Source organism: Linepithema humile, unplaced genomic scaffold (genome assembly GCF_040581485.1).
Source record: "Linepithema humile isolate Giens D197 unplaced genomic scaffold, Lhum_UNIL_v1.0 unplaced_1, whole genome shotgun sequence".
NCBI classification, from domain to species: domain Eukaryota; kingdom Metazoa; phylum Arthropoda; class Insecta; order Hymenoptera; family Formicidae; genus Linepithema; species Linepithema humile.
The window spans coordinates 381,889-404,815 of record NW_027124985.1 but is presented as its reverse complement, the minus strand read 5'-3'; the positions used below and the strand labels follow the sequence as shown (position 1 = coordinate 404,815).

The 22,927-nt window shown below is 34.2% G+C and overlaps 1 protein-coding gene across 1 annotated transcript; it reads left to right on the top strand.

The window, feature by feature from the left end:
• Positions 1-6,693: 6,693 nt before the first annotated feature.
• On the top strand, positions 6,694-13,691 carry LOC105669995 (uncharacterized). Its single transcript, XM_067361000.1, has 8 exons — positions 6,694-8,077; positions 8,147-8,293; positions 8,389-8,511; positions 8,591-8,812; positions 9,097-11,170; positions 11,248-12,455; positions 12,539-12,855; positions 13,566-13,691. The coding sequence occupies exons 1-8, from the start codon at positions 7,756-7,758 to the stop codon at positions 13,689-13,691; spliced, it is 4,539 nt and encodes a 1,512-aa protein (XP_067217101.1). The 5' UTR covers positions 6,694-7,755.
• The last annotated feature ends 9,236 nt before the right edge of the window (positions 13,692-22,927 follow it).

Below are 22,927 nucleotides of genomic sequence, written 5' to 3'. Positions count from 1 at the left end.
TTTTGATTAAATTTGAAAAATTTTTTTATTTAACTAGATACAGATATAAAAAAAATAACTAAATACAGATGCAATTATTTTAAAAAGTATACTTAAGAAGAATTAACTAGATATAAACATAAATATCATTTTTAAATAAATATTTAGATATACATGCAACTTTTTTTGAAAGGTTCTTTATTTAAACTTGGCGTCATTTTCTGATATCACCTCTTTTATAGACAGAATATGTAGCAAATTTTTATTTAATATATACAACTTTTTTTAAAAGTACAATTTTTTTGGAAAGGTTTTTTATAATAAATATATATAATTTTTTTAAAAAGATTTTTTTATAATATATTTTTGGAAATACAATCTTTTTGGAAAGTTTTTTATGATATATACAATTTTTTTTGGAAAGGTTTTTTGTGAGAAAAACTTTTTTTTAATATAATATATTTTTGAAAGTACAGTTCTTTGAAAAGGTTTTTTATGAGGAAAACTTTTTTTAAAAAAACAATTTTTTGGAAAGGTTTTTTTATGAGGAAAACTTTTTTTTAATATAACAAGGCGTGTACTTGGCGCCCTTTTTTTACCTTTTTTTAAAAAAAAGGTTTTTTGTGAGATATCATTTCTTTTTTTTAGTAAAAATAATTTTAATAAATATGATTCTTTTTTTTTAGTAAAAATAATGGTAATAATATCCCACCATCACTCCCGTCATATTTTCAACACGACGATCCTCTTTTTGATTATAGAAATCTTAATTTATACAAACCTAATAATTTTTTTTTATATTTTACAACATGTTTTATAAGAAAATTATTAGTGATCATAAAAAGGGTATAAAAAACCATCTGTATTTCTAAGTTATTGCGTTTTTTCGTATATAAAAACAGATTACTTTTGATCAAATTTCTGTAAGAATGACAAAAACATCTTTAGCACCTTTAGGCCATTGTCTTTTTTTAATTAGCGTATCGTCAGCTTCAATCCAAGTGTTAGACATTTCTTCTCTATAAACATTACATACCTGCCGATTCCACCAATGTGCACAAAGTACACTTTCTGTCCACTAACTACAGAATACTAACAAGGGAACGTTCACAAGTGTCCCCTCCCCCGATTTGATTCTCCTTGAAATATGTTGTAAAACATACAATTTGAGGAGACACGTATTTTTTTATAGCGGCCCTAACTTAAATTTAAGGGATTAAACACTCCTTTGAAAAAAAAAACGGTTTTTTTCTTTGTGTGTAACTATCGCCAAAACCGTAGGAGATAAAAAAATATTTCAAATAGAAGTTGTATGGCTTGTAATGGACTTTATAACTGTGTAGTTAAATTTTCAAAAAATAAAATTTTTTTTAATTTACCTCCACCCCTTGTTATTATTTTTTCGAATTTCAAAATTTTTGTAATGACAAAAGTTGTAGCATTTTTTACGCTGAATTCAACCATATATGATTTTATTATGTTTCGAAATCACATCTTTCAAAAATGAGTCATCAGTATCACATTATATGCGTCGCGCTGCATGACCGTTTATACCGCACTTGTGTTGTGCATAGTCGCAAAATAAATATAAAAATGACATGTTATTATATATTTGAGAAAGAAAAGTTAACTAAAATTGTTGCTAAAGCATCTCTTCCACATTACACTCTTACAGATAATCGCTGCATTTCGTGCGCAGCGCGTTGTTATATGCAAGTTAGCTATCAGCGCATATTACACTTTGAAGTTTTGCTTGCAGTGACCACGGGAAAATAATTTATGAAACGAAAACAGTGAATGAATCACACACAATCTATTCAACATATATCTACCCTGACTCTACCTTCTTGGCCCGACTTGACTGAGAATGAAATAAAATATAAAATTCCGTACAGTTTACTCTTTTTCAATAATTTTAATATACTGTGATTCTACATGCTATTACATTTCACTAAATTACTACGATTTTTTTAAACTATAATATATAAAATGTATATTATAAGTATAATTATAATATACAGGGTGAGGCAAAAGTATGGAAACCCCCGAATAAGTTTTGAGGAAAGCATTTTACGAAAAAATGTTAAATACAAAAGTTTTAGGAAATTTCTCTGGCTTTTCAATGGTGACCTTGGATTTGACCTTGACCGTGACCTTGAAGGTCATTTGAAGGTCAGAGTAATTTTTTTAAATGGAAACCCCTATTTTTTATTCCAAAATCTAATAGCTGGTGTCAAGAGCTTTTCAAAACACTATAATGAAGTTATTTTTCATTAAGTACTTTTCGAGTTATGAGGCTTGTAAATTACAGTATTTTGACATAAAATACAAAATATCTTGTAAAACATTCAATTTTTGGGAATCTTACCTTAATACTTTTATGCATAAAATAATGAGACGAATCAATTGGTATAAAGAAAACACATTGGTTTTAAAAAAAGTATGCAGTTGCATGTTGCAAACTACGTATTTTTTTTTTAAAGTAACTATGTGTTTTCTTTATACCAATTAATTTGTCTCATTATTTTATGCATAAAAGTATTAAGGTAAGATTCCCAAAAATTGAATGTTTTACAAGATATTTTGTATTTTATGTCAAAATACTGTAATTTACAAGCCTCATAACTTAAAAAGTACTTAATGAAAAATAACTTCATTATAGTGTTTTGAAAAGCTCTTGACACCAGCTATTAGATTTTGAAATAAAAAATAGGGGTTTCCATTTAAAAAAATTACTTTGACCTTCAAATAACCTTCAAGGTCACGGTCAAGGTCAAATCCAAGGTCACCATTGAAAAGCCAGAGAAATTTCCTAAAACTTTTGTATTTAACATTTTTTCGTAAAATGCCTTCCTCAAAACTTATTCGGGGGTTTCCATACTTTTGCCTCACCCTGTATATAAATAAGCTTATATATATATATAAAAGCTTATTTATTGTATCAATATATTATAATTATACTTATAATATACATTTTATATTTCAAGATTTTATATACCATAGTTTAAAAAAATTGTAGTAATTTAGTGGAATGTAATAGCATGTAGAATCACAGTATATTAAAATTATTGAAAAAGAGTAAACTGTACGGAATTTTATATTTTATTTCATTCTCAGTCAAGTCGGGCCAAGAAGGTAGAGTCAGGGTAGATATATGTTGAATAGATTGATTCATTCACTGTTTTCGTTTCATAAATTATTTTCCCGTGGTCACTGCAAGCAAAACTTCAAAGTGTAATATGCGCTGATAGTTAACTTGTATATAACAACGCGCTGCATACGAAATGCAGCGATTATCTATTAGAGTGTAATGTGGAAGGGATGCTTTAGCAACAATTTTAGTTAACTTTTCTTCCTTAAATATGTGATAACATGTTATTTTTATATTTATTTAACGACTATTGCGCAACACAAGTGCGGTATAAACAATGCGTCATGCAGCGCGACGCATATAATATGATACTGATGACTTATTTTTAAAAGATGCGATTTCGGAACATAATAAAATCATATATGGTTGAATTCAGCGTAAAAAATGCTACAACTTTTGTCATTACAAAAATTTAGAAATTCGAAAAAATAATACCAAGGGGTAAGAGTAAATTAAAAAATTACATTTTTTGAAAATCCAACTACACAGTTATAAAGCCCATTACAAGCCATACAACTTCTACTTGAAACATTTTTTTATATCTCCTACGGTTTTGGCGATAGTTACACACAAAGAAAAAACTCGTTTTTTTCAAAAGGGTGTTTCACTCTTTAAATTTGAGTTAGGGCCGCTATAAAAAAATACATATCTTCTCAAATTGTATGTTTTACAACATATTTCAAGGAGAATCAAATCGGGAGGGGACACTTGTGAACGTTCCCTTTAAGAGTGTTGTCAGCATGTGTGTTGCTACACTTCTGCACTTCAAGACGAGAAAAATTTTTTTATAAAGAATACTATTATTTTGATATACACTATCTCTATTCGTCTCCACAACACGTTACATATACATTTTACGACCGATATTAATTATATCAATGTGATTAGTATGATCAAAGCTGCGAGCTGACAGGTCTGAGCGCCGCCATGTTGGAAAAGGACAGACATCTTTTAGAAAAAGAAAGGAGAGAAAAAAGACGCTCTTATGCAGGAATCGACATTTCACGGGATGTAGAAAAGGACAACCATGTCGCATTTTGATGCTTCTAGTTGACAAAGGAAAAACTTATATATTAGAGAAGGATGACGAACAGACGACGACGACCAAACTTACATAGATTTCGGCATATTTCGACTTTGGCAAACTTTGGCAATTAATATATTTTTTTAGAAAGCATGTACAAAAAAAGTAAAGATACTTTTATTATGTAAATCGCATGTGCTCTATCGATTGAGCCTATTATAAATTCGATCGGTCCACGCATTATTGAGATATGAAAATCTCGACTCCTATCAGCTCATGTGCTCGCGTAAAGATACACGGTCGGTCTTGCGCTGCGCGTGAACTTGGCGCGAGACACTACCGTGTCTCTTGATAATTATTCCACCGTCGCCTCAAATAATTATTTCATTATTACGATACTTCGCATTGATTTTCACGTATACTTCGCATTTATTTTACGCCGCCTTAAATAATTATTTCACCGCCGCTCGAATAATTATTTCATTTTGCCGATATCTTGCATTTATTTTCACGTTGCTTTCGCTTCTATTTTGCGCCGCTTTAAAATAATTATTTCACCATTGCTTAAATAATTATTTCGCCTTTGCCGATATCTTGCATTTATTTTCACGTTGCTTTTGCTTTTATTTTGCGCCGCTTTAAAATAATTATTCCACCGTTGCTCAAATAATTATTTTACCAGTAACGATACTCCGCATTTATCTTCACGCTACTCTGTATTCATTTCACGCCGCTTTAAAGAACTATTTCGCTATCACTTGTTAATTACTTCACCGATATTTGGCTAATTTGTATGCTATTTCAAATTCATCTTGCACACGCTTCGCATGTATGCACGAGCATTGTAGCAGATCATTCGAGGCAAATCGAATCAACATCTTTCTCAATAAACGCTGTTTCATTATTTTGTTATAAACGAGCATTTGGTTTATTTGACATACCCCCAACCGACCGAACCTGGATTCCGGCGAGCTAATCCGCGTCCGCCGAAGCTCACACGGTTTCAAGTCGTACGGTCGTATTTATAGCTATGGGGCCTGGCAGGTATGGGGCCTGGCAGATATGGGGCATCAAAACAAACGACGTCACGCAGTCGCCTCACGAAGGGTCGTATTTATGGCGGGGCCGCGTCTATATGAGGTACCCCGGACTCTCTGGCAGGTATGGGGCGTCAAAGCAAACGACGTCACACAGTCGCCTCGCGAAGGGGTCGTATTTATGGAGGGGCCGCGTCTATATGAGGTATCCCGGACTCTCTGGCAGGTATGGGGCATCAAAACAAACGACGTCACACAGTCGCCTTTAGTCCGTGAAGGGACGGAGCGTATTTATGGTGGGGCCGCGTCTATATGAGGTATTCCGGACTCTCTGGCAGGTATGGGAAATGTAAACAAACATCGCCAAGATGTCGGGCGGGGGATGATAGAACTACGGCCAAGAGATCTGTGAGCGGGCAAGTATAGGAGAACAAAAGAACGACGTCACGGAGTCAAACGGTGGATTCTAGTCTGCTAGACCGATATTCGACGAGATAGAGTGACGACTAAGGGAGTGCAAACGGTATAGAGCGCGCGCCGGGCACGTATAGCGAACAAAAGAACGACGTCGCAGCGACGAATGATCAGATGCCTTTTAGTCTGATATTCGGCATGTTGGTTAAGGGTGCAGCGATATCGCGTGAACGGAGTGAGCGTCAGCCACCCGTTTTCGCGGATTGAGCGCGCTGTATGGATTGAGGATGGCGAGTGCAGGAACATGCAAAAAGAGGAAGAAAACAAACACGAGAAATGGAATACAAAATCGTTTATTTAAAATTTTTCTTAAGAATACATAATTGTACTGACAAAATAAAGTTTATACATTTTATGATTTTTAATAGAATCAAATTTAATTATAAATTATAAAAGTATACATTAATGTATGAATTACAATTTTTGTTGAAATCTAATTATATGTACAATTTGATCGAAGTAAAGAGCGATTAATTCTAAAAATACAATTTCAAATTGATCGTCGAGAAATGTTAAATCTTTTAGTTGCGTACGTACATTAGTTTGTATTTCGTGACAATTAGATTTGAACGCGAGTTTTATAATATCGTTTTCGATATAGCTCACAATAGGTAGTCTTATTTGTATTTTATTAATAAGATATTTAGCGCAATCATTGGCACTAGTGGTGATTATATTCAGTCGATTCACAAATTAGCGTTTACACATTCGAGTATATTTTCTAGTCCCAGAAAACTAGCTCTCTGCATTGCTATAGCGAGCGAATAAGTCCGGCGTTTCTTCGGCGCATGAATTTTTTCTTTAGTCGTGGTATTTTCCAAAGGTTGAACTTTTTGTCCGTTTTCTCGATATGTCAATAACAAAGCTCTTGCTCCATAAGCAGTGGTGAAATTTATAATTATCTTGTTGATAATAATCGAGTTTACCGTAATACTATTTCCATTTAAGTAATCCGACATTTGCTTCATATTTTCTTGAAATTTTTGCCATTCCGCCATGTTGAAGCAAATACCATCGGCTCTCTTGGATGAAAATTTAACGAAAGGTTGAAAATCAAACTCGTCGCCGTTGATTGAAGTTTGCAGCCCAACATGAATTTTCTTCGTATAGGAAAAATTCAACCCATATGTTGTAGATAACATGCAATTCTGCACAATTTTTTCGGAGATGTCGCATCTTGCTTCGGAAGTGTCGCTGCACTTTGTCGGCTTTTCGGATTCCACAATTTCCCGGCGTTTATCCATGACACTGATTTTTATACGCAGACGCGAAACAAAAATACGAAAACTGAAACTTGTTCGCTGTTGAACTTGTAGGTTCGAATGCTAGAAGACGAATGAGAAAAATGTTACAATCTTCTACGTAACAGAAAATGGTGGGGGAAATTTGAACACATATAAACTTTTAAGCACTATGATTGGTCGCAAAGGCGACGCATTAACAAATATTACTTTTCCGAATTCCCACGAAAATTCAACTAGATAAAGAAAGTTTCGATTTTCGTGTCGCAACATGTTACGGAATAAATTTTCGTGTCGCAACATGTTACGGAATAAATTTTCATGATCTTACAACGGAAAAATTTTTGCTACCCTATTGTGGTTTTTATTACGCGATTGATATATAGTAGATTATTCTTATTCAATCAATAGAATTTCTACCCGTCGCGTAGTATTTTTTAACAAGTTTATCGTCGGAATTTTTACTACGTGTTCAATACTATAGGATTATTCTTACCCTGAATCAATCAACTTGATATTTTATTTTTTCCGAAGCACCTTGCTCTCCTATCTTGAAGTATTGTTCGTTGAATAATAGGATTATCGTGAAAAGTACGACGAAATGACCGAAACGTTGTACGATGAAAGGACCTGGACCATTGTCCAGTTTCAAAGGAAGTGTAATAAAAATATTTGAAAAGGATGCTTTTTTCCTAAATTTTCTCAAGGTGGGGAGAAAACTGGGTATAAAACGGGAAGACGCTGAAAAATCGCACAGTTTCACATTTTCTCGCGCATTCGGGATCATAGCGATCTGTATTTCCGTCTTCGTGTGATTTCACTGCGTATCGAAGCCACGTTGAATTAAAAATGTCTAGTTTGCGGGAAATTATCGAATCGTGTTTGCGATTGACTCGTAGTTTAAACGGGCTCTGCATCGATAATTATTTATCGTCGTTATCCGACAACGACGATAATAATTATGTTGTATTCGCAAAGTTTGCGGATGCGTGCCCTAGCGCGGTGTTCGCGGTTTTATTCCGTTTGGGGCATTTCTCGATTTACCTCCAGCTTTTGATTATTGCCAGCGAAATAATCGAGATGAGGCGTGTGTTTAACGACAACGAAGAAGAGGATGCGGGAGGCTATATCGCCGGCCTGCTGAATTACTATCGTGGTGCGGTAAAAAATGGTAAGTTTCTGTTTTTTATTATGAATATTTAAAACAAAATTAAAAAAAATTAAAATTATTATTTTTTAGGAACGCTACAATGTCACGAGCCAAAAAAAATTATGGCGGTGGAGGGTGTGGCGCGTGGCGTACGTCAAAATTATGTCAAAGAGCGAGCTACTCAACGCCGCGGGATAAGACGGCGAGCCGATACCTCGCCTGAGGCTGGACCTTTGTGTAAGTAATAGACCTTTGTAAAAGTAATTTATATGAAATAAAATAACAGCATTGATTTAATATTAGGAAATTTTTAAAAAAATTTAATGTTTTAGCTCGCGCGCGAATTATTCTTACGCCGGAGCTTGTCGATCTTGTGAGCAACGAATCGACGAGTCAGCCGGCTCCTCGCGAAGTGAGCTCGTTCGATGAGGAGGAAATATTCAGTCCTTTGTACAGTAAGTGATAAGAAAAGTTATCTTAGCAGAAGCATAAAATAACTAAAAAATTTGAAAAATTAATAACGTCAATTTTTAGATAACGACCGTCCACAGAAAGTAATATTACCCATGGCTGACGAAGACGACGAAGAGGAAGAGCAGGAGGAAGAGGAAGAGGAAGAGCAGGAAGACGAAGAAGAAGAAGAAGAAGAGCAGGAGGAGGAAGAGCAGGAAGAGGAATTACAGGCCGAGGAGAGGAATTATGAAGGAGGGGATGAACAAAGCCACGAGCAAGACGGATGGGGAATGGCTGACAGAGGTAAGAAAGATTGCAAATTTTTACAGTTGCTTTTATGCTCGAATTTTATTTTTTAAACATTAAAATTTTCACAGGATACAGACCCCCTGTGATTTCTTACTCTCCCGATTATAATTATCAAACAAGGGTGTAAAATAAAAAAGAAGAAAATTTAGAGGTGAGCTGATTTAACACTACAAATTTTTCGATTTTTATTGCAAATAAAATTCGAGCATGAAGATATAAAATATATTTTATCAAATTTTCTAATTAATTCGCTAATTTTTTAATTTTGACTTTTGCAGTTCAAACAGGTGGTGGTAGAGAAGAAGAGCCGGAGGAAACTCGGTCGGGTGTGGAATCGACTGGCGAAACCGACGACTTCGAAACAGCGCCGCAGGAAGAGGAAAGAACGGAGGAGAAAACGAGGCGAGCGGAGGATATCGATGCAGCATCGGCGGCGGAAAGGCGTCGGAATAATAATCAGGTCGGCGATAATTTTAATTATATAGAATTAGTATCGGAAAACACGCGTAGGTTTAGAAATTTCGGGATAGAGGGTAGAGAGGCTAGATTCCGTATACTTCCGTTTCCCGAGGGAGGAGGGGAGGTTTACACACGATTGGAAAACGCGTTTCGCGAAATTCACTCTTACACGATATTTTCATGCGTACCGGGAGATTATGTTGGATTGTCTTTCGACTCTCCGGCTCTTTCTCACGGCCCCGCTGGAATATCGTTCCGTCCGGCGAACGATTTGACTCCCGAGAACATTTGGAATCTCGTGAGTTTATTAGCTCAAAGTTCAGGGGGGTTAAACGTACCGCAAGAGTTTAATATCCGCGTTTTTCGTATCACTCCTCCCGCGGGATGTGGATATAACGCTCTAGATATTGTTGGTAAACGTTCGATTTTAACAATAAACAACAGCGATAATCTGTGTTTTCCTCGCGCGCTCGTGACGGCACAGATTAATAACGAGCGTGGAAATGTGCGTACAGGCGAGTTGCATGCGAGATGGAACGCGGTGAGAACACGAAATTCGTCGTCGCAACGCGAACTTGCCGGCGAGTTGACGAAAAAAGTCGGTATCGCGATTCCGGAAGTCGGCTGCGGAATTAGGGAAATCGAACATTTCCAACAATATTTAGCCGCGGAAAATGTCGCGATAATAGTTTACAATTCCGACACTTTTGGTCGCGGGGGTAAACCGTTATTCGACGGAACAGCGGTGCTAGCCTCTCTACATCGAGAACCTATATCTCGATTAAATATTTTATTTGTCGCCGAATCGCGTCATTATAGCGTGATTTTAAATTTAAGAGCCGCTGTTGGAAGTAGAGGGTATTGCATTCCGTGCAACGTAGCTTATCGCAGTGACGCGAAAGGGCATCGATGCTCTAATAAATGCCCGCGTTGTAACATGGTTCCAACTTGCGAGAGATTCGAACATGAGCGAATACGCTGCACGGAATGTAATCGCGAATTTTTTAATCGCGCATGCCTCGAGCGTCATTGCGCGCAAAAATCGTACGACGAGCATTCGCTTCAAAGCGTTTGCAGCGTTATACGATTTTGCAGCGAGTGCGGTCGTGTAATCGAACGAAAGAAACAGCACGAATGCGGCGCGGCTTTCTGTTTCACGTGTCGTTCTCACCAACCGCTAAATCATTATTGCTGCATGATGCCGATCAATCGAGCTTTGAGTAGCATCGCGGGTCGCTCTTCGGAAGAGCATTTCAAAGATCAAAATGAGGATGAACACGTGTCGAAAACAGAAAATCGCTCCGCATTCGTGTTTTACGATTTCGAAACACGACAGGATGAAACGCTTCGAGGTACCGCTAATGTAAAAATTCACGTGCCTATTCTCTGCGTCGCGCAGCAGATTTGCGAATCGTGCGCGGAAATAGAAGATATGTCGGTGCGGTGTCTTTGGTGCGGTATCCGCGAATTTACATTTCGTCACGATCCCGTTAAAGAATTTGTAAATTTCGCGACGCGTCCGACGATATATTTTAAAAAAATAATTTGTATTGCTCATAACGCAAAATCGTTCGACGCGCAATTTATCCTCCGATATTTAGTAGAAAGCGGTATTTCGACAGAACCTCGTGTAATTTTGAGCGGTACTAAAATCATAGTACTAACGGTAGGAAATACCAAATTTATCGACAGTGTTAATTATATGCCGATGCGGTTATCCAAATTACCAAAAGCTTTCGGGCTGGCGAATACTTTGGATAAAGGCGTCTTTCCGCATTTATTTAACACACTCAATAATCAATTCTATGTAGGACCGTTGCCGGGCGTCGAGTATTACTCTCCGGAAACTATGAATACGAAAGAACGCGAACAGTTTTTAGCATGGCACGACAAGTAACCCGGGCGAATTATATTTTTGATTTTCAACTCGAGATATCGCGCTATTGTCGCAACGACGTGGATATTCTTAGACGAGCGTGCATGGCTTTTAGGAAAATTTTCCTGAGGCGCGGAAAAGTGTGCCCATTCGAGGAATGTACAACAATCGCTTCCACGTGTATGAGGGTTTTTAGAAAAAACTTTCTGCGTGAAAGCGAGATTGGTATAATTCCATCGGATGGGTACAGACACGTGAATACGCAATCGCGCAAAGCACTGCGTTGGTTGGTGTGGATGGAGCGAGAGCTCGGTCATCCCATTATTCACGCAGGGCGTACCCGCGAATATCGCGTACTTGACGGCACACTCGTCGACGGATATTACGAATCGTTAGAAAACGGCGTAACACGACATCACGTGTTTCAATTTCACGGATGCTTTTGGCACGGTTGCCCGTCGTGCTTTAGAATCAACCGCGACAGTAACCTCTCCGTAAACAGCGAACGTAGGAATACGATTGATTTGCGTTATGAGCATACCGTCGCAACGACATATCGTCTTCGAAAATGCGGATACACGGTGACGGAAAAATGGGAGTGCGATTTCGATCGTGCGATGGTTGTAAATAGCGTAATGCGGGAATATTTACAGCACCATCAAATGGTTGAAAACGAACCGCTCAATCCGCGCGATGCGTTTTACGGCGGGCGTACGGGGAATGTTGCGACTCGATATGAAATTACGGGTACAGAGAAGATACGATACATCGATGTATGTTCTCTGTATCCGTATGTTTTAAAAACGGGTACTTTTCCGATCGGACATCCCACGGTGTATGTCGGGGAGGAATGTTCGGTACTAATCGGAGAAGGCCCGAATTATAATTTCGACTCCGTCGAAGGCCTCGTACGTTGCAAAGTACTCGCACCGCGCGATCTCTTTCACCCCGTGTTACCGTATCGCGTACGCGGAAAATTGTTATTCGCGTTGTGCCGCAGTTGCTGCAAAACATTTTCACGCGAAAATTGTACACACGTGCCTTCCGAACGTGAATTTACGGGTACATGGGTATCGTGCGAATATCGCAAAGCGCTTGAAAAAGGTTATTTCGTGTCGGAGGTTAGCGAGATTTGGCAGTACAACGCAACACGCTACGATCACGGTACGCGGCAGGGTGGATTATTCGCCGAATATATTAATACATTTTTAAAATTAAAACAAGAAGCCAGCGGGTGGCCGAGTGAATGTACCGATGACGAGGCTAAAGAACGATATCTTCGCGATTACGAGGAAACCGAAGGTATTGTTCTCGAAAGTAACAATATCGCGAAAAATTCGGGATTACGTTCGGTCGCGAAGTTGTTTAAATTCTTCTTTCGGAAGAGGCCGACGTTCCCTTGCCTCTTACCAACGTCGTTTTAGCGGCGTACACGACGGCGCTAGCGCGATTAGTGTTGTATAAATATTTAGAACGCTTAGATCGACGCGTTTTATATTATGATACCGATTCTTGCATTTATGTAAGCAGCGGTGATCCTTCCGAATACGAGCCGCGTACGGGTAATTTTTTGGGCGATATGACGAATGAACTCGAAAGCTATGGGTCCGGTAGTTACATCGAGGCGTTTGTATCCGGTGGCCCGAAATTTTATGCTTACGTTGTTCGCACACCGAAAGGACTCACGCACGAAGTTTGCAAAGTAAAGGGTATAACCCTAAACTTTGCAAACTCATGCTTAGTTAATTTTAATAGTATAAGAGAATTAATATTGCAAAAAGAGCGAGAGGGACGAGAAGAGGAAAGTGAAGAAGGAAAGTCACATAGAACATCGATAAATCTACGTTTCAGAGCAATTCGGCGTACGGCTTTTCACGAGTTAATAACTCGCGACGAAGTGAAAGCTTGTACTCCTGTGCTATTGAAACGTAGATTTCTCAGTAGTCGTTGTTCCGTTCCTTACGGTTACGCGATTCACTAATTTTTTACGGAATTGTTCTTTCGCTCTTTCGCTGTCGACGATTAGCGCGTGTTTTCCGACTTTATGTAAATAGCTTTAAGTAGATTTATAAATTTTTGTAAAAAGTATAAATAAAAAATTTTTTTATTTAATTTAAGAAAATATTGTTAGTTTTAAAATGTAAAATGTATAATTGTATAGAAACTATGTAAAAACTATGAAAAATTTAAGAAATAAAAACAAATATTTTTATTATTCTCAAATCATGTACTTTTGTTCGTAAAAATAAATGTTTTCTCGCATAATTTTTCTTAAAGATTTTTCTTCCTCCTAATACTTTCCCGTATAAAACCCTCATTTTTGTCCGAGAAAAAAAAGCGTTTCATCGCGCGAAGTAGCGTTTCCACTCTTGGACGCTGGCGCAAGCAATTTCGGTGATTGCGCTTGTTCAGCGTCTCCGCGGACCGAATCAGTTTGTTCGAGTCCGCGAGTTGTACGCTAGCGCAATGCTGCCAGAAACGAGCGGCGGCATCACACTAATACAACCGAGAACCGATGACGTCACCCTATCCGTGTGAGCTCGACCCGGTCGACCAATGGAAGAGAACGCCGTCTCCCTTCCACCGAGCCGACGCAACAGACGATAAATGCTAAGAAGTAAGTGTTTCTAAGGCATGTTGCTGGAATATGAAAAATCCCGTGTTCGAGATTTGCTTCTCGCAACTTTCTTTTCTTTTTTCCGCATTTGTTTCTAACAGTGTAAATTATCAAATAATCTTTTTTTTGCTTAAAAAATAATAGTTTATATTTATTAATAATATTCGCATATGTTAAAACTAACAATTTTTGAAATAATTCAGATTTGCTATTGTCAATAGAAAAATGAAGTTATTTTGCAATATTGCAACAAAGTGTAAATTTAACATATACTATGTTCTTGCCATTCGCCTTATTCGTTTAGCCATGCTTGCTTTGGCATTTATGTCTATCGACTCGAAAGATTTTACATACCTGTAAAACTTTTAATTATTTCCCAACTTACAATTAGTCACTCGCGTCCTGATATTTTTTCTCCCGTTCAATAATTTTCTATTCGTACATTCGGAGAATCCGAATAGTGAGATCAATAATGTACTTAATTTTCGTACACTCTAGTATCTCAATCTGAGATCGGTGTACATTTTAACGTGTCAAATGTAGACGAATTATTTCTATATAAAAGATAATTAAAATTTTCACACCAACAATCTATGATATATGCTCCATATGCCATATTATATTTTATTCCATTTTTAATCATTTATTTTAAACTACTGCATATTAGCAAAAGTTAGTGTACTATGGAGATGAGTGGAGGAGACGGTAACATATATTATAAATGCAGTCAGATTTATTGTACTCTTGTTAAAATATTGTAAAAATAATGTATTATTAGTAATTATAATAGTATTTATTAGTAATTATAATAGTATTTATTAGTAATTATAATAGTATTATTAATAGTGGTCTTTCGCATCACCTTCGAGGTTCCACTAATGGCGCGTTAGGTTTTTTTAGTGGACCTTCGCCAGGAGCCCTATTATACCACATTTCATTAATCTTTCCATATATTTCTTTTATACATATGTGATGTCATTTGCAGACATGTTAGTAATATTTTATTTATCTATAAATATGTGACGGGATAGAGAGTTAGCACGAGATAATTGATTTTATTTGAAATTTTATTTTATATATATGTAAAATGAATCTTAATATAAAATTATCACAATATGACTAGTCAATATATATTTATTATAATGTTATCACATAAATTAGATTAAAAAACATATTATTAATAATAATAATAAATCAATAAAAAAAATATAAAATAAAAATATAAATAAAAACTTAAAAAATAATAAAAATATCGTCAAAAATAATAAAAATATAAATAAAAAAAATATAAGTATATTGTATAAGTAATATAAGTTAAAAAATAAAAATATAAATAAAAAATAGAAAAGATATTAAAAAATAAAAATATAAGTATATTGTATAAGTAAATAAGTTAAAAAATAATAAAAATATAAATAAAAAATACAAAAAAAATATTAAAAAATAAAAGTTTGTTAAAAAAAATAAAATTAATATTAATATGAAATTAATATATAAAAATATTTTTATATTTATCTAATATCTTTTTAATTTATATAATATTTTTTTATTATGATATGGCCTCTTCCGCCCTGGCCACCTCTCGGTCCCCACCCACCTCTGCCACCCCATCCACCTCTGCCGCTCCATCCACCTCTGCCTCCCCATTCACCTCTGCCTCCCCATCCACCTCTGCCTCCCCATTCACTTCTTCCACCTCGCTGGTGATACCAGCGAGCGCGAGACTTTCCGCCTCCTCTCCTTTTTTCTAAAAAATAAGCACATTTACAGATAAGTACTATATTAAATAAAACAATCATGCATATAAATTAATCATTTAGTTACAAAAAATAAAAAAAAATAATAATGTACCTCTTGTTTGTTCCTCCGGCTGCTGCTGCTCTTGGATATTTTCTGTGTTTGTATTTTGCTGCTGCTGCGTTGTTGCACCACTACTTATTAACAAATGCAGCTGCTGCTGCATTTGTACCAATTTTTCTTGTTGATGCAACATTTGTTGCATCAACTGTTGTACAGCAGCATCTTTCTCCTCCAGCGTCATACTTTCCACTCTTTGTGTCATGTCCTCTGCAAAAATTAATATATATTTATTAAATTAGTAATACATTTATGAGTTAAAAAAAATAAAAACTGTTATATATGTATAAGAGAGGAGAAAGAAACTAAAGATTAAACATTTTGCTAACAAAATAAATAACATGAAAAACGGTAGAAGAATTATGAGCTACAGCTAAATAATATGTGTTAACCTTTCTTATATTTACAAAATTGTCTTTAAGAATATAAACAGTTGACTATTCGACCATTCTCAATATACATAAAATTAAAAGAATCAGCAATTTTAATATTCAAAATACATAAAATTAAAAATTTTAATCTTTAAGCAAGATTTAATGTAAATTTTTTTAAAAAGCTATGCTACTTGAGAAACTTGCAACATAGAAACAATAGATTGAGATTAGCGATTATTGGAGTAACGTTATATTATAATAAAGATTCTCTACGTAGAATAGAGAAAATATTAGGAATAAGAATAAATATTAAATATTAGGAAAATCAAATTGGAATTATTTTATTTGAAATAAGATAACGAAATGTATTAATTATTCCTAATTCTTAACACATAATTCTAGTCATAATCAATCTAGTCATCACTCTTATGCCGTTTTTCATATTATTTAATTAAAAATTTTATTTTTAATTAATAAATAATAATAATTTATATCTCTTATGATGATTTTAATAATAATTTAATTTTCTACTTACCATCCATATTTCGCAATATTCTTCAAATCGACTTTTCCGTCAAGTGTATTAACTGATAAGGAACCGAAGGAACTAGTCTGATCTCTGTTTGTACGCGACTTATAAACACAATTGAGGACGCGGATCAACGAAATCGCTCTGCGCTCGAAATCGTGTAAAAATATCGTCTAAACGTCTCGAAGCATGAAAATTTTGAAAGTCGCAAAATTAATTTTTCTTAAACATAGGCTTGTAGAGAATGACGAGACGAAACTTTTTTCTATTTGTAGTTTTTTTGTTCGATGCTTATTTTTAATAATAAAAATAAAAAACTGAAAAATTTTTATTCCCAAATTCAATAAGATTTTAAGATATAAATCGTCGTAATTTTGCCAAATTTTGTTGAAATTGTTTAAAATTTGGTATACGCATGCAGTATAGTCTAGTGATGCCTACAAAACAATAAAGAGCTGAAAATCGCCTATTGTTTAATAATAATTAATTGCAAATTGAGGCCAATTGGTAACCACGTTTCTTTAGTTTCGCCGACAAAAAGTATCGAGGGAACTTGAAATTTGAAACAACTTCCAGTGAGACATTTGTTCCTCACTATTGAAGGAAGATTTCTGAAAATTTTCAGATCGATTCATTGCAAATTTGCGGAAATATGCATTTTATAAGAAAACATGCGACGCCGTCGATGATAGGTCCGTGAGCGCTGAGCACCATCAGGCAGCATACTCGCCGTTCGGCTTTCAGCGGCATCGCATGTTTTCTTATAAAATGCATATTTCCGCAAATTTGCAATGAATCGATCTGAAAATTTTCAGAAATCTTCCTTCAATAGTGAGGAACAAATGTCTCACTGGAAGTTGTTTCAAATTTCAAGTTCCCTCGATACTTTTTGTCGGCGAAACTAAAGAAACGTGGTTACCAATTGGCCTCAATTTGCAATTAATTATTATTAAACAATAGGCGATTTTCAGCTCTTTATTGTTTTGTAGGCATCACTAGACTATACTGCATGCGTATACCAAATTTTAAACAATTTCAACAAAATTTGGCAAAATTACGACGATTTATATCTTAAAATCTTATTGAATTTGGGAATAAAAATTTTTCAGTTTTTTATTTTTATTATTAAAAATAAGCATCGAACAAAAAAACTGCAAATAGAAAAAAGTTTCGTCTCGTCATTCTCTACAAGCCTATGTTTAAGAAAAATTAATTTTGCGACTTTCAAAATTTTCATGCTTCGAGACGTTTAGACGATATTTTTACACGATTTCGAGCGCAGAGCGATTTCGTTGATCCGCGTCCGCAATTTTACACACACAAGAACAGAATCACGTATGTATATACGGCAAAGCCCCCCCTTCCAAGCGGCTTTTTATATGTATGAAGTTATTGCACTTACTCTTCATTCCAAGATGTCTTCTAAGAAAAACTTTTCTCAGTCAGTTGTTGCGTTTTCGTGGAAGCGCGTGGAAGCTATCAAGAGACACGGTAGTGTCTCGCGCCATAAGTGATAACGTTATAACGCGTTTATTTGTTACAAATAGTGAGAATACAACTTAATTTAATTAATTAAGATTGTTGCCGACTATAATAGCACTTCAATAGACTATAATAGCAAGTCAATTTTTATACGTGCCTTGTAAAAACTTCGAGTTCAAGAAGGTAAAGCAATTGCAAGCATTTCACATATTTTATATGTAAGTACTTATATACATATATATTTTCTTTTTTTATTTTTATTCCTTCTGTTCTGTAATTTTTTGTTAATATTTTTTATTTTATATGGAAATGTGTGAACAGTTAAGAAAAAAATCAAAGCGAAGCTTTCTAGACGCTTGGCTTAGTGATGATAGATTTAAATCTTGGATACGCAAAGTATCTAATAATGATAGTCTTTTTCATTGTATCATGTGCAATAAAGATTTCTCGTGCAATACTAACTTATTAAAACATGCAAATTCTGCGTGTCATAAAAATAATATTAAAAAGAATACATCATTGAATGATACAGTATTAAATGATAACGATGTAAATTCCAACATAACAAATTCAAGAAAATACCAACAATTTCGACAACAATGGTTAGATATTGAAGAATTTCGGCCATAGCTACGCGAAGTGCCACATGACGTAAATTCATTCTATTGCTCATTTTGTAAAAAAACTATGGTTGCCCGAGTCGAAATTTAGCGTCTCTTTTAATGCTCATACAGCCTATATGAACCTATTTTTACGGAATTAGAACCTAGAACTCCTCTTTTAAAACTTGATCTCCTATAATTTGACGTTGAAATACTACTTTAAACCTATAGAGCCTCACAAAATAGATTGTATTACTGCGAGAACTCCTCCATTAAACCTCGAACTTTTATCTAGTATATATATATACTAGATAAATTCGACCTATAAAAGTTATTATAATGTTTAATCATAAAGGAAAATATTTGATTCGTTGCATTTCCAACTTTCATTAATACTGATACCTTTCCGTTTCCTTCTTCAAAATAGTGATATGATATCTGAAAAAAATTCAACGCAAAAAAATTTTTTTAAATTAATTTTTTTATTAAATGTTAACTATTTTAGATGTACTCGTTAAAATTCAAATAAAAATAAAAAACTATACGAGCAATATGCATAATGTGGTTGTATTTTGATTATTGCTTTATTAAGTGATACAATATTATCAAACGTTTCAGTCTTAATTTGGACCTTTTTCTGTATAAGTATTTCTGTCTGAACTTGTTTTAACGCATGTTAACTATACTTAATAATATACTCTTAACTATATGTATTACATATACTTAATAAATAATATTTAATTCAATAACTATTATGTAATGTTTTTAATATTTTATTTTATATTTAATATCTTAATTTAATATTTTTAATATAATCACAAAGGTATATGGATTTTCAGTACTAGTTTTATGATATTATCAAGAAATTCTAATGATTGCAAAAATCTTCACAATAATAAAAAAAATTACTAACTATATAATTTTAATTGATGATAATTTTAATAGCATACAATTTTTAAAAATATCAGAAATCAATACTCAATAGTTGAATTTTGATATTATATTTTGATATTATCAAGAAATTTCTAATAATTACAAATTTTCAAAAGATAATAAAATTCAACTAAATGGTATTGATTGATGATATTTTTAAATTGTATGCTACTAAAAATTATCGTTAATCAAAATTATAGTTAGTATTTTTTTTTATTGTAAACATTTGCAATCATTAGAATTTCTTGATAATATCATAAAAGTAGTGCTGGCAAAAAGGAATCTATATATTTTCAGGGTCTAAAGCGGGTCAACGGAGGGTTTTAACTAAACCCTACTTTGAAGCTTTAGCAGGAAAAAAGGAAATTTCGGACATATTGTAGCGCCAAAGTAGGTGCTATTATATACATACGATACAATGCATAACATCTACTTTGACTCTCTTATGCCTACCTCAAAATAAAAGATTAAGGTTCAATATAGGTGCTAAATTTCGACTCGGGTAAACATTCCATTCTTAAATATTATTGCTCTGTCGTGCGATAATGCATCCGTTATGATAGGAAAAAAGTCATCATTTAAAACAAAGCTAGTTGAGGTGTGCAAAAATTTATTAACATTTTCATGTCCGTGTCATTCTGCTGCATTGGCTGCGCATTCTGCATGTGCTAAATTACCGGAATATTGCGAAGAATTTCTAAAAAAAATTGCAAGTTATATTAACGGTAGTCCTAAGCGTTCGGCTATTTTTCTAGAATTTACAGAATGTTTTCAAAGAACAAACCGCAAAATTTTAAGATTGGCTGATACACGGTGGCTTTCTTATCATACGTGTATTGAAAGACTTCTTGAGTTATGGGATACTATCAAACATTTTTTAACTAAAAGAGTCGTTGATGAAAAATCAAAATCTGGAGAAGATTTATTAAAAATAATGCAATACTTAGATGTAAAAGTATATTTCTTATTTTTAGAACATATTTTAGATTCTTTTAATTTATTTAATGCCTTTTTTCAAGCACTAGAAACGAGGATTCATTTATTACACCGAAAATCAGTAGAGTTTCTAACCACAGTTTGTAAACACTTTCTAAAACCTGAGTTTTTAAAAAACGTATGCAATAATATTCAATTTTCTGACAAAAATAATCAAAAATCTTTAAATGAAATAAATTTAGGATTAGAATGCGAAGAATACCTCGACGAACTGACAAAGAACGGATACTTAGACATAGTTGCGAATGTTCGAGAAAATTGTTTGCAATTTTATGTGACAGCTGCCGAGGAAATTAGTAAAAGATTACCAATTAATGACAAATTTTTGTCAAAATTGAAAGTTTTTGAATCAGACGTTGTTTTATTTGATTTTGACAGAGAAACATCATTCAATGACGTTTCTTTTATCGTTCAAACTCTCGGTGGTTTTGACGAAAATGGTTTAAAAAAAGAATGGTTTATTGTACATCTCAATTTTACAGAAACAGAAAAAACAAATCTTAAAAAATTAAGTTTTGATGACATGTGGAAACAAATTTTACAAAGTAAAAGCTCCAGAGATCTTGTGAAATATCCAAATCTTAAATCCCTTATAAATTCTATTAGATCACTTCCAAATTCTAATGCCGATCCAGAAAGAATATTTTCAATTTTATCAGACATAAAAACGAAAAAACGAAATAGCCTTTCATCCGTCTCTGTAAATGCCATTTGCGTTTTAAAATCAGCTTTGAACGCAAGAAAAGAATCTATTTTAGAGATCGAGATTAATGAAAAACATTTGTCTCTCATGTCATCGAACAAATTATATTCTACATGTCCTAAAAAACATAAAAGTTGTCTTAATCTACATGCTGCAGACGTTGATGATATAGCTGGTCCCTCAACATCTAATGATACGCAATAATAATGTTACAAATAAATAGTATTTTTTATATAACACAAAAAAGTAACTGCTAATTTTATTACAGAGGTGTAATAAGTTATTTGTCTGCAAATGACATCACTTGTAAATGACAAGCGTAAAAAGAGTATTTTGTCTGCAAATGACACCACACTTGTAAATGACAAGAGTAAAAAGAGTATCTTGTCTGCAAATGACACTACACTTGTAAATGACAAGAGTAAAAAGAGTATCTTGTCTGCAAATGACACCACACTTGTAAATGACAAGAGTAAAAAGAGTATCTTGTCTGCAAATGACACCGCACTTGTAAATGACAAGTGTAAAAAAAGTATTTTGTCTGCAAATGACATCACATATGTATAAAAGAAATATATAGAAAGATTAATGAAATGTGGTATAATAGGGCTCCTGGCGAAGGTCCACTAAAAAAACCTAACGCGCCGTTAGTGGAACCTCGAAGGTGGTGCGGAAGACCACTATTAATAATACTATTATAATTACTAATAAATACTATTATAATTACTAATAATACATTATTTTTACAATATTTTAACAAGAGTACAATAAATCTGACTGCATTTATAATATATGTTACCGTCTCCTCCACTCATCTCCATAGTACAGTAACTTTTGCTAATATGCAGTAGTTTAAAATAAATGATTAAAAATGGAATAAAATATAATATGGCATATGGAGCATATATCATAGATTGTTGGTGTGAAAATTTTAATTATCTTTTATATAGAAATAATTCGTCTACATTTGACACGTTAAAATGTACACCGATCTCAGATTGAGATACTAGAGTGTACGAAAATTAAGTACATTATTGATCTCACTATTCGGATTCTCCGAATGTACGAATAGAAAATTATTGAACGGGAGAAAAAATATCAGGACGCGAGTGACTAATTGTAAGTTGGGAAATAATTAAAAGTTTTACAGGTATGTAAAATCTTTCGAGTCGATAGACATAAATGCAAAGCAAGCATGGCTAAACGAATAAGGCGAATGGCAAGAACATAGTATATGTTAAATTTACACTTTGTTGCAATATTGCAAAATAACTTCATTTTTCTATTGACAATAGCAAATCTGAATTATTTCAAAAATTGTTAGTTTTAACATATGCGAATATTATTAATAAATATAAACTATTATTTTTTAAGCAAAAAAAAGATTATTTGATAATTTACACTGTTAGAAACAAATGCGGAAAAAAGAAAAGAAAGTTGCGAGAAGCAAATCTCGAACACGGGATTTTTCATATTCCAGCCACATGCCTTAGAAACACTTACTTCTTAGCATTTATCGTCTGTTGCGTCGGCTCGGTGGAAGGGAGACGGCGTTCTCTTCCATTGGTCGACCGGGTCGAGCTCACACGGATAGGGTGACGTCATCGGTTCTCGGTTGTATTAGTGTGATGCCGCCGCTCGTTTCTGGCAGCATTGCGCTAGCGCGAGCAAGCGGTCGCCG

What these genes read in the sequence shown, in the direction of transcription:
- LOC105669995 (XM_067361000.1), top strand. Translation starts at nt 7,756, where the DNA reads ATGTCTAGTTTGCGGGAAATTATCGAATCGTGTTTGCGATTGACTCGT. An exon ending in ATGGGGAATGGCTGACAGAG is followed by an intron (nt 8,813 to 9,096) that starts GTAAGAAAGATT and finishes TGACTTTTGCAG; the next exon opens with TTCAAACAGGTGGTGGTAGA. An exon ending in TCACGCACGAAGTTTGCAAA is followed by an intron (nt 12,856 to 13,565) that starts GTAAAGGGTATA and finishes GCGCTTGTTCAG; the next exon opens with CGTCTCCGCGGACCGAATCA.